General features: G+C 33.2%; 2 protein-coding genes across 2 annotated transcripts; one reads left to right on the top strand and one right to left on the bottom strand.

Moving 5' to 3' along the window:
- Window positions 1-2526: 2526 nt before the first annotated feature.
- On the bottom strand, window positions 2527-4221 carry LOC139897364 (transcription elongation factor 1 homolog). Its single transcript, XM_071880059.1, has 6 exons — window positions 4137-4221; window positions 3988-4024; window positions 3659-3787; window positions 3404-3474; window positions 3160-3181; window positions 2527-2815 (listed from the first exon to the last, which is right to left on the bottom strand). The coding sequence occupies exons 3-6, from the start codon at window positions 3769-3771 to the stop codon at window positions 2731-2733; spliced, it is 291 nt and encodes a 96-aa protein (XP_071736160.1). The 5' UTR covers window positions 3772-3787; window positions 3988-4024; window positions 4137-4221; the 3' UTR covers window positions 2527-2730.
- Window positions 4222-5724: 1503 nt separating this feature from the next.
- LOC139900962 (uncharacterized) lies at window positions 5725-9560 on the top strand. Its single transcript, XM_071883706.1, has 8 exons — window positions 5725-6172; window positions 6490-6693; window positions 6837-7319; window positions 7554-7664; window positions 7965-8153; window positions 8674-8901; window positions 9005-9125; window positions 9216-9560. The coding sequence occupies exons 1-8, from the start codon at window positions 5744-5746 to the stop codon at window positions 9341-9343; spliced, it is 1893 nt and encodes a 630-aa protein (XP_071739807.1). The 5' UTR covers window positions 5725-5743; the 3' UTR covers window positions 9344-9560.
- Window positions 9561-12751: the final 3191 nt, after the last annotated feature.

Here is a 12751-nt window from a genome sequence, read left to right as displayed (position 1 = left end):
TGAACAAATGATCGAACCTACATAGATTTTAGCAGGTCAAAAGTGTTCAATTATAATAAGGTCAATTATAAGTTAAAAATTGAGAGAGATTATCGATACTTACAACTACGCCAAGGGAATAGTAACACATTAAAAATCTATCTTCTTTGTCGGTGACCAAATTACTTACGCTTCCCGGGTTGTGGATCCTAATGTTATATAGGTAAAGGGGAAGCATTCGGAACGAGTCTTCAGCACTGCCACGAAGCATCTGTAATGTATGACATTTTGCCCTCCATGCTTGATTGTAAGATATGCTGACACCGAACCGGTGCCCTATATCCGCACGTATATCATTTGCTTTGTATTCCCGGTTTGCAGACTTGAAAGAATCCACAAGCATACTACCCAACACCTTTTTGGTAGTATGTTTATTGTTTCCCATAATTAGTGTGCGTGAGCATGTGTGTACGTCATGCAATTTCTTTACCATAAAGTTTTCAGTGTTCCGTATTTTGTAAGCACTAATTTTCCATTCACAGTTTGGCAACACACAATTAGCGGTGTATCGAGATTTTTCCCTCTTTACAGGCTTAATTTGGAAGTTTTCTTCAAGACATTTTGTAAATAGAGTGTTTATGAACTCGGCCTTGTTCAAAAAAGTTTGACGAACTTTAATTAAATCTGATACCCTATACGTGGTAGGTGTTTGAGTCGTAAATTCCGGCTCTTGCTCTTGCTGACTCAATAGAGGTGGCATATTCCAGAATAAATCTTGCTTTTCTTCTTCATATTGATCTTCTTCGTCTTCGTCTTCGTCTTTTTCTCCTTCTGAATCACTAGATGCGACAACAGATATCTCAAACGGGTGTTCTCCTTCTTTAATTTTACATACATTTTCAACACCATAGTTAAACATATCAAACTCTTCAGTGTTTGGAGGTGGCATTTCAGGCTCTTCCGCTTCTAAATTATGAAGGAGTGGTTCAGTGACTTGTGTTGAGTGTGTTTCTGGGTCTGGTTGTGGTTGGAGTGTTTCTGGGGTTCGTTGTGGTTGGTGTGTTTCTTGGTTTCGTTGTGGTACGTGTGTTTCTGGGTTTCGTTGTGGTAGATTCATTCGTACTTTCTCAACAACATAAATATCAATCGGAGCATTTACAATTGCATATTGTAAGAACTCTTGAAAGTCTTCATAATCATCCGTAATATCAAAAACATGGTTATTATAAATGTATCTCATTGAAACAGGTGAATTGGGTGGCATTTGTATTTTTTTAAGAACATTTTTTAATAATATTCTCTGATTCATTGGTTTTATAGGTGCAACAGGTAGTTTTAGCCGAATTCTAAAACAATCTAGGGGTAAATACATAAGAATGTTGTTAATAAACTCAAAAGAACCCCACAACATATATGAACAACTAATTTATCTTCAATAACACAATTCATAAATACTTAGGTAGTGCAAAAAAATGCTTGAAAATGTACCTTGTGTAGCCAATAATCACTGAAATTCTTTGGAAATGAGTTGTGAGGAAATGATAACTTACAAGATCCAGGGACGTTCTTTATATAGGATCGAAATTCTATCCATGAAAATCTAGAAAATCTAATGAAATCTTATCCTGAAAATCCTATCCTGCTAAGATAAAGGCGCAAGGACGCAAGGACGCAAGGAAGTTTGCGTACTTGCGCTTGTTTGTACGCAAGGTTCCTTGCGCCTTGCGAGGGCATTTTGTCAATTTTTTTTTTTTGTTGGGCTCTGGTGCAAGGGGACCAAAATGTTTGGGCATTTTGGTGATAATCCCTTTAAAAATTCAATTCAGTTTTCAGTTTGGTTACAGTTCAGTTATCAAAATTAAAATTCGGTTTTACTTTTTTTTGAATTTGGTTTAACTGAAAACTTATTTAACTAATAATATTTCTAAGTATTAATACAAATAGGCGAAAGTCGATTTTAAAATCAAAGTTGAATTTGATTCCGGATAGTTAATGATTATATTGATTAAAATTATTATTTATTATTTTTTCGATTTCAACCGAACTGAATTCGAATTTGACTTTCGGTTTGGCTTCGATCTTGCCTCAAATATTTTCAAAACCAAACAAACTGAAACACATAAACGGAGGAAATCGCAAACCAAACTGACAGCCACCCCCAACTCTAATCTATTCGTTCATAGTTCAAATCCCTTTTTAAGTATCCATCAATTAGTTCCTTGATGTTTTATATAGTTACATTAACAACGATAGAGTTGCATGGCCAACATACCATTTGCTTTCAGAAAAATATCTTCACATGCCATGTGCATTATTTTGTAGTCAATCTGTAATTTGACTACGAGAAGGATTAAACTTTACTTTGAATTCAAAGAAGATACAAATGATAACACTGTTTCAGTTAATCGTAATTACCCACGGAATGTAATTTGTGTCATCCAAACTAATTTGTACAATCAAATTTGGTTTAAGAAGTGATAAAGAATACTTCAGTTCACATTTTAATCCAAATACCACCGTCTACACACAACTCTAGCAACACCAAAATCAACAAAAAGTTGGTACATAAACATAATACCACGTACTTTTATGGTTAGTATTCACAAACTTGTTTTTTCATATTCATAAGATTAGGTCATCAACTGGTTCCCAATCTAAGTTCACCTTATATTCCAATTCATAAAGTACAATAACATACTACATTATACATAATATTCTTAGTGAACCAGGTTTCTCCAAGCATTCACATTGCTAAGCATCATCATCTTCAACAGGGACACCATCATCATCATCAACCGTGTTAACACGTTCACATTCATCAATCCATTCGCTATATCTGTGTAAGTTTATAACGTTCCACCATTAAAGACATGAACATGGATATATGAAGCAATACGGGTGGGTCAAGCGGGTTTGGTGAAGAACATTTCCTTATCTTATATAACATTAAAGGTTAGGTCGAGTGGGTTGACACAATCATTTCTTATACATTAGATAATGCACCATTAGGGAATGATTATAATCTTAATATTAAGTTGTATGCATTAAAAGAATACAATTCGTGAATTTCAACCCGTTTAACCCATTTGCTTAAAGCATAACCCACATCGACCCATTCAAGGAAATATGTCAATATTACCACACTACGCAGGGAGGTAGATGAATGAGTGTTGTACTTACATGTCTATTGGTTCTGTCAAAGCTGCAGGTCAAGAAAATAAAAGAAAATGGTTAGTAGCTAATGATAATGATGAGGGAAAAGCTAAAAGATATGCGTCAAAAATGTAAATAACTTTTCAATTTGTCCACTTCATGATGGTCCTTAACAGTAACAAAACACATAAATTTGAGCTACCACTCTTATTGCCAATAGATAAATCTGTATGTTCCAAAACAGAACATACAAGGATGACATATGTAGTACCTGTGATAGTAGTACTAAAATTCTCCTGGCAAATTCTGCAAGATGCCTCGCCAATCAAGTTCTTCATATCACTGAAATTAACCAAGAACCAAATAACACATCATTTACCAAAAAAATATGTATGCTTCAGCTCCGAATCAAGAAAACTCATTTCTTGACGTTAAAATACCAAACTTTGACTAACAGAAAACCACATACTATATACAATTATACGAATAAAGAGCAGATTCTAAATTTTCTAGAACAAATACATACATGCGGCATTCAACACTGGTTCCATGGTTGCAAAATGGGCAACTAAATACAGTGTCAAGTTTGTCCATCCGCTTCCTAGGTGCAGGCTTTGCTCTTGACTTTCTCTTTCCCATGCTAAAGATAGTTTACCTGAAAACAAGAACCATCATCATCATCCAATCACAACTGTAATCACGAAATAACTTAACCTAAATATATGGCACCAATTTAATTTAATGGTTATGGTTATATGCTAAATATTATATCTACTTGATTAATGACAACGTTACTGATCTATTCAATAAAAACTGTAAACGAAATACGGATATTAAACTTAATCTACAACTTACTCGACGGTTTTAGAGAAGGAACTAGCGTATCTTCAATCTGCAAAAAGAAAATGATAACAATAACAATAACAACGATGAACTTTAGAAAATTAACAACGGTTTTTGAAAGGAATCGAATGAAATTAATTGAAATCGAATGAGTAATTCACCTGATGGAACAAATACGATTTGACAGGGACGAACAATTTTGCCCTAGAAACGCAAATTGAGAGAGAGATTTATATTTATGTGAGGTCGGTTTGCGAATACCGTATAATTTCAAACTTCAAGTTTACCTCAAATTGCCCTTTAACTATCTTTAAACTTACAATTTAGTCCCTTGACTTTATTAGGTGATAACATATCGATAATCAGTTTTGACTCGAGGTACATAATATTTATTTTTTAATTTCAAATTAACCTCAATATTAAATATTAATATTAATTAATATTAATATTAATATTAACATTAACATTAACAAATAACATTAACAATAATTATTTGGAAAAGGCCAAAGGGGTTCTTGCTGTAGCCAAAATCTTGTCACTTTTTTTTTTTTTGGTGCTTTTCAATATGGAATTACACTTATGCTTTGATACATATTATATTATATGGGATATATGGGATTACCCTATATTAGAGTTTGGACTCCCAAAAAAAATTTGGAGGTTTTTATTTAGATCTAAAATCAAAATACAACCTATAAGAGTACGAGGTGTCCGTGTCTCTTTGTCCAGGTTCATTTCAGTGTCGAAAATGGACTTTGAAATTGTTTAAAGTGGGGTGTCGTTCAGTGTCTATTTCGGTGTCTATTTATGGGTCGATTTTAGTCTTTGTCCAATAAGAAAAATAGAATAATTAAAAAAGAAAAAAATAGAAACATCACCGTCGAAACAGCAACGGTGGGAAGGGTATCAATCGACGGCGAAATTGAAGCTGAGGCGGTATCCATGTCCTTGTAGCGTCGAAAATGGACGGTGGAATTGATGCCCAGACACCGCATGCTCTAATAGAGTGATTATTTATGTATAGAAATAATACTTTTCAACATGTTAAATACGTTAATAAGCTTAACATAACTCAAAAGACAATAATACGTTTTAATATGTCAAATACGTCTTACAATTATAAACAAAATGTGCCGCCGTTTTCATTTTTTTCTTTAGATTATAACAACTTCTTGTAATCCGATATTGAAAAGCACCAAAAAGAAAAAAACAATATCTTATGTACATAAATAATCACTCTATTATTATAGGTGGCATTTTGATTTTAGATCTAAATAAAAGGAAATAAAAGACTCTAATCTTTTTTGAAAGTCCAAACTTCAATATAGTATAATCTCATATAGTCTGTACAAAAGCATCACTGTAATCTCGTATTGAAAAGCGTCAAAAATAAATGCTACAAGACTTTCGCTACAATAAGAACTCCTTTTCCAATTGATCATTGCTAATGTTAATGTTAATTTGAGTGCCGCTAAATCCATCATTATTTTTAATACATTATGGTACAAGTTTATAATGCACATCATTCATGGAAGTATGAAATCGTTAAAAATTATGACAAAAACATCATTACCCTCGCATACATCAAAAGCATATAAGGATCAACAATGGCTTCACTGGACCAACCACAATAATATCTTAAAACTACCAGTCAATTTTATCAATTAAAAGAAACCTAAAGGAGCATTTAATAAAATGAAACAAACTTCCATAATCCCAAAACCCATTTACAAACATAAACCCAAAACCTTGATAATAACCCCCTTCAATGGCTTCCTTAATTCACCCTCTTCCAGTTTACCTTCATAACCCCCCTTCAAAACCCACTTCATTTTCACCAAAAAATTTGATCTTTCTTCCCAAAATATCCTTCAAATCTTCACGAATTACATTTACCATCCAAGCTCGCTCCGCCCCAACGCCGCCGCTGCCACCGCTGCCGGAAACCCAAAAATACCTTCTTGATATTTTGGACGGTGATGATGTAAAGTTTATACCTTGTGTGAGAACTTATGAGAATGATTTGGGTCGGTTAACTGTCGTCGGAGATGTTGATTTGGAACAGGCGTTAACGGCTGCCGCCGCAGATGGCGGTGATGCGGCGGAGGAACACATTGTTAATGGGTTGGAGGTTATGGTGGCAGAGACTGTGTTTCCGGGTCATTCTGATGAACATAGCACAATCTCCACTAGACTGGTTAGTCAACAAATTTATTATCCCAACTTTCAAATTATAAATTTTGTATTTTTATGTGTAATCTTCTATATCTAAAAGATATCAAAATTAATTTGCAATTGTGAGTCATTTCAGATATGTGTTGCAAATTGTAAAAGTGTATAATTTGTATAGAAACCAGACCCATAGGAGTATTAACTAATGAGATCATATCATTTTTAGTTACAAGTAATTTGCCCACACACGCACACCCCACGCCATATACATACATATACATAATATTTGTAATATATGATAGTATGTTTTATAAATTTGAGTAATTGTTTTTGGTGTGACAGTTTTTGCCGTCTAGAAAGGTTAAAGAGAGAGCTAGAAGCCTTCGTAACTATTTAACGAAAGAGGTTTTGGGGAGCACGACATCTACAAATATACTTGCTATGACGTTTAGACAAGTGACTTTGAGACAACTCGGGAGCTTTGAACTTCTTTTGTTTAGACCGGGAACAACAAGAAATATGAAAGATCTTGCAAACATAAGAGAGGTTAGACACAAATCGTCTTTTTTTTTTTTTTTGAAAAAATGTTTCTTTTTGTTCATTATGTCTTCACTATTTCCGTAGATAATCAGAATCTGTTAAACACATCATTCAACTTGATACTTAGATCATTCATTTCTTATTGGTAGGGCCCGGCTTCTTTCACCTTGAGTTCATCGGATGAACAAACATTATCCATGCTTGCAGAAGTGGTTTCAGTTTCTGCCCTTGAAACCACCAAAAATGATTTTCTTAATAACTACTCATCCTACAATGTTTTCCGTTTATTTCGAAAACCCGAAAAATTCTCATCAAAAGACTCTTCCTTCATTTTATACCAAGTGCCCGAAGACGAGATGGTTGAAAATGCTAAAAGTTTACTACAAAAGTTTAAGTCTTTGAAGGCAAATTACAAGACTAAAGAAACCGCATTAAAGTTTAGTTGGTGGCCTTTGTCTGTGTTTTCTCGATTGGAAAAAATCGGTGGTGTTGAGTTTAGTGTGTGGGTGAGCGAGTACGTTCCCGCATATAAACTGCAAATCGATAATGACAAATTACGGGATTCGAAATTTGAAGGATGGAAAGAATTGGATAAACATAGATGGGAAGTTCTTCTTACCCACTCCCAAATGGTATTGTGATTGTTCCTTCTTATCAATTATATGTATATTAGTATATATGTATATGTAAATATTGAAATAGTTTTAGTTGTACCTTGTGAAAAATATGTATTTGTACATTGTTTTTTTTTCATATAAAGAGTACATTTTTCATATGGTACATGTATTTTTTTTGCAAGATATAAACCGATTATTAAGCCATTGTGATATATCTTCGTGATGATTCTTGTATTAGTTAATTTTCAGGTATGTTTGGCTAACATATTGGATATGTATTACGAGGATTTATTCACAATCCCGAATAAGAAATTGCCGTACAGTGTAACTGCCAAAACTACTAGTCTGCACATCAAGAAGGTACGAGAATGATGTTAGTTTTTCTTGTTTATTGACATGTTTTCTGCTATTATAGAATTTTGAGTGTTCTAAACTCTCCTGACAAGTTCTTTCATTTTATTATATTTTTTTGAAAGGCGTAATCTTTTATTTATTGATGCATATATATATATATATATATATATATATATATATATATATATATATATATATATATATATATATATATATATATATACACACACATATATATAAGGTGTACCTGTATTTAAATACGTTGTGTTGATGATGCTGATATACTTAGTCATGTCTTTATTGCAGAAAAGTAACTCTTTGCTGAAAATTCTATCTGCTGTGATAGCAAGTGGATGTTTTATTGTTGCTGTTAGTGTAATGGGTCAAGCTTATCTGCCCCGTTTCCAGAATGGGCAAAAACATCTTGGAGGATATCAACGGCCTCAATCATCACATACTGGATCGATCCATCTTTGGTCCATGGATTCCACTATGGTATATATTATAATATACCTATCCTACTCTTTTACCGTCTCATTGTTGCATTCAGATTTCATCGATTGGTTCTTCTTTGCATTGATTGATTCTTCTCAAGAAAAGAGTTTTTACAAATATAACATCCAAATAAAGTGTGATAATAACTGCATACATTATACATCATGGTTGTAAAAATCGCAAGTATGAGACGAGTCGGGTTTTGACCAACGTTGTTGACTTTTAGTACTTGTAGTAAATAAATTAAACACGGATATATTAGTATTAGACATAAATATATCAAACATAAAACATAAATATTTCAAATATAGATGTTGGGCACAAAATTTTAGTTAAAAAAATATTGAAATTTTGACCAACTTTGACCGACTCAGACCTGTCTCAGCCCGATTTTGACCCGACTTTTAGTGTTGACCGACTATTTAGGCTTTTTTGGGTGAAACGGGACCAACCCAAACTGACACGTTGGCCAACTTTGACAAGAGTGTTACGATCTAATGATGTATTGTGTTATTGATAGTTGGAAGACGTTTGCGTTTCAATCGTAAAAAAAGTTGAGGCTGTTTACGGGTGGAATGGAGAAATAAGAAAAGAAAGCGGTGGCGGTGTATCCACAGGCGAACTGCCTGATTACCTTAGAAGACTGGTTCGACTCCATTCTAGTTATAATGATGACATCACTCTTGATCCAACAAACAAAAGTGACCAAGAGTTATTAGAATCCGGTCCCAAAATTGCAAGTTATCAGGTTTTGTTTCTTATACCCTTCACTATTATTTCTTCTGATTATTATATTTCATGCGTTTTTTTTTTTTTATCCATGATTTTATTAATTTGACCTAAAATTCCAGATCGTGTTATCATCAGAAGGTAAAATAGTTGGTTTCCAACCGACGAACCTTCTTGCTGTTAATAATTGGGCCTCAAACCCCCTGACCGAAGAGTTATATGGCAAGAAGAAACTCTCACCTGGTAAGATCATATAAATATTTTCAAGGAGTTATATTTTATTCCATTATTTATTCATTTATTTTTTTTTTCAAATAATAATATCTTGGGCAGGATTATTTGAACCGTCGCTGAAAATCGCACCACCAACGGAGGTGGTTCTGTTAGAGTTGGTGATGTCGGAAAATAGTGACTCACATTTTGTTTTGGTGAGACCGGTTAACATCCCTGAGAACGTTTAGGTGCGTTTCAAGTTTCAAACTTTTGAGTAGGAAAAGTTGACATAATAGTATATACCTGTGGAGCTAATTGGCTGCATAAGCAAAGTGATCACATTTTTACAATGTAACTTTGATTTACTTGTGGATTTAGATGTATATCGCGATTAAAATGTACTTGCTCTTGTTTGTTTAGGTTCTAATTTTAACTGTGTTAACAACTTCAATTCTCATTATTTCAAAAGGGACTTTGAAAGTTAAAAACTGTACATAAACCTTGATTTATGAGTCATTAATTTGTATGCGTCAGTTTAAAACTTCACATGTTGTATATATTGAGGGAAAAATGTCGGAAATAGTCATGTGATAACCTAGTTAGACCATGTATCTGAACAAAAAGTACTCCCAGGTTGCTTCAGGGGAGCATGTAGGGAAAATCTGGCGGTGTCATTTTGTACATATATCGCCAACTCATTTTGTATTTGTGTCATGTTAGAGTGCTCCTAATGGTTTAGTTCCTCTCTTCCCGGGACTAGGTGCCACATCAATGTCACATCAACACTTCTTTCTTAAGACTAAACTCAGAAATGAACACTCACAACATTAACACTCCTTCCTTCCATTAATTAATTAAAGGGTTAAAGCCATAAATATGACATATACTTTCATTTTTGTCTGAATGTAGACTATATACCCCGAAAAATACCAATGTAAGTTATATACTTTCATAAAGTGTACTAATATGAACGGACAAAACTTATTAATCGGATAAACAACTATACGATGACGTGGCATCCAACGTGAAGAATGACGTTGGTGATACATCGGAACAAAACTGAAAGTATATAGCCTACATACGAACAAAACTGAAAGTATATAGCCTACATCGGAACAAAACCGACAGTATATGACCTATTTGTAGCAATATAAAATGCAAAAAAATTGTTAAATAATTAACTTTACCGGTTCAGCAGGTAACTTATTAAATTTGTGTACATCGATACAACTTTTAAGAGTATATAACCTACATTGGTATTTTTTGAGGTATATAGCCTACATTGAGACAAAAATGAAAGTATATGGCCTATTTATGGCTTAAACCCTTAATTAAATGTACAAGTTTAAAAGAAAAAAGTACTATATAAATTAACAATCCCTTCCGTCCTGAAATATTTCACAAACGCACGAATAAAGAGACTAATTGGAGGGCGGCTCCTTGTGCGGCACCTTGAGCACCTTGCTGCCATTGATGTCCTCTTGGGCGGAGGTGTGGGCGGGAGGGAGGACAAGACCATTGAGACCAGCCTTACAAACGTTATGCTCCTTCGAGCGTGATGATGAACTTGGTTGCTTTAACATAATTTAGTATTGAACTCGGTATATAGAAAGGATATAACATAATATTTTTGTCTAATAAAATGAAGTGGCATGATATATTGACTGATCGCGATTCTATTTCATATATTAGATTCATTTTAAGGGATACGACATTGCACGAGGGGTTGGTTATGTCACTCTTCCATTCAATAGATTAAACATATTTGTCATACAGTATTGTTTAAGGAACCTTAAGGGTGTCTTTAAAAACTAATTTGTGTAAAAAACTGTACTATATTTTATTGATAAAAATTGACTTTTCAAATAAGTAGATGGTTATTAAAATTGTACAACTATAATATTAGTATTATACAGAGTAATTTCTTAATGACACCTTTAAAAATTGTTATCTGTTATAATATGAGTACAAAAAGTCATATGGATGATAAATTTTAGTCAACTTTGTATAGCTTGCATAGTAATATTTTACACTATAAATAAGGCCTCTATGTTAGCCTTCAATAGACACACTTTGATATATATTTCATATCTATAAACTCTCTCTTTCTTACTTACATGTATAAGTCTCTAATTAGTAAATAAGCCAAAGGTAGTTATAAACTACTAAATTACAACACGTTATCAGCACGATGAGCTTAGTGTAATAAAAGGATATCTCAAACAATCACGAGTCACTAATCAAGATAGTGGTAACATACATACTATGATCAAATCTAAGAAATATTTCATTAATTTGAAATCAACTGAAGGAATTATAAATACTATATCAGGTATTGCAAACTTGATAAAATGAACGAGAAAGGTAAAATTCATATTACCAAATGGTACGAATTTTCTGATAAATAAAGTCTTGTTTTCTCTCAAATCAAAAATAAATTTGTTAAGTTTCTCTGAAATATATCATAATGGATATGATTATCAGTCAATGATAACCGGAAATAAGAAATACCTATGTAGCACCGAAAAAGCGCATATGATAAAAAGTGCATATGATTAAGAGCGCTTATGATTAAAAGCGCATATGATAAAAAGTGCATATGATGAAAAGCGCAGCGCATATGATTAAAAGCGCATATGGTGAAAATGATATATGATGAAAAGTGCATATGGTAATTAATGAAAAAAAATATTGAGAAAGAATCACCAATGTTTCTTGAAAGAATTCAAGGTTATATATATGGACCAATTCATCCGTCATGGACCATTTTGATATTTCATGGTTCTAATAGACGCATCTAGCGGATGGTCTCATGTTTGTGTGTTATCAAGCCATGATATGGCATTTGCAAAGTTTCTTGCACAAATTATTAAATTGAGAACGCGTTATTCTGATTACACCATTAAAAGGATGAGACTTGATAATGCTAGTGAGTTAACATCTCAAGCATTTAATGATTATTATATGTCTACGGGAATTGTTGTTGAACATCCAGTTGGTCATGTGCATACACAAAATTGTTTTAACTGAATCAATAGATAAACGCTTGCAGCTAATAACTAGACAATTGGTAATGAGTACAAAACTCTCAATATTTATATGGGGACATGTAAATTTACATGATGCGACATTACTTCGCATTAAACCAAGTGCAAGTCATAAATATTCTCCGTTGCCAACTTAATTTTGGTCGAGAGCCAAATATTTTCCATCTTAGAACATTTGGTTGTGGAGTGTATTTTCAAATTGCACCACCACAACGCACTAAAATGATTCCTCAAAGAAGGATGAAAATATATGTTGGATATGAAACATCTTCAATCATAAGATATATTGAACCCATGACGGGTGATGTTTTTACAGCACGTTTTGCTGATTGTCACTTTAATGAAACATTGTTCCCTAAATTAGGGGGAGAAATGAAAAATAAAGAAAAGATGCTTCATGATGTGAACATCAATTAAGGTATATGGAACTCGCATAAAAGAATGCGAAACAAAAGTTCAAAAATGTTGCATATGCAAGAACTTACAAATTAATTACGTGATGCATTTAAAGATACAAAAAGAGTGACTAAATCATATATAATAACAGTAAAAGCTCCAGCTCGAATTAAAATTCCAAAAGCTGGCAATAATTTCACTCTTGAGTCTTTG

Source organism: Rutidosis leptorrhynchoides, chromosome 3, assembly GCF_046630445.1.
Source record: "Rutidosis leptorrhynchoides isolate AG116_Rl617_1_P2 chromosome 3, CSIRO_AGI_Rlap_v1, whole genome shotgun sequence".
Taxonomy (NCBI): domain Eukaryota; kingdom Viridiplantae; phylum Streptophyta; class Magnoliopsida; order Asterales; family Asteraceae; genus Rutidosis; species Rutidosis leptorrhynchoides.
Note: the sequence above shows the minus strand (reverse complement) of the source record. Positions and strands in the feature narration are given on the sequence as shown.

Bases quoted from the DNA above. Each gene is read 5' to 3' on its own strand.
- LOC139897364 (XM_071880059.1), bottom strand. From the start codon at position 3,771: ATGGGAAAGAGAAAGTCAAGAGCAAAGCCTGCACCTAGGAAGCGGATG. The intron at 3,182-3,403 runs GTACTACATATG...CTTGACCTGCAG, and splicing joins TTTTAGTACTACTATCACAG to CTTTGACAGAACCAATAGAC. The intron at 2,816-3,159 runs GTAAGTACAACA...AAACTTACACAG, and splicing joins TTGACAGAACCAATAGACAT to ATATAGCGAATGGATTGATG.
- LOC139900962 (XM_071883706.1), top strand. From the start codon at position 5,744: ATGGCTTCCTTAATTCACCCTCTTCCAGTTTACCTTCATAACCCCCCT. The intron at 6,173-6,489 runs GTTAGTCAACAA...TTGGTGTGACAG, and splicing joins GCACAATCTCCACTAGACTG to TTTTTGCCGTCTAGAAAGGT. The intron at 9,126-9,215 runs GTAAGATCATAT...TATCTTGGGCAG, and splicing joins CAAGAAGAAACTCTCACCTG to GATTATTTGAACCGTCGCTG.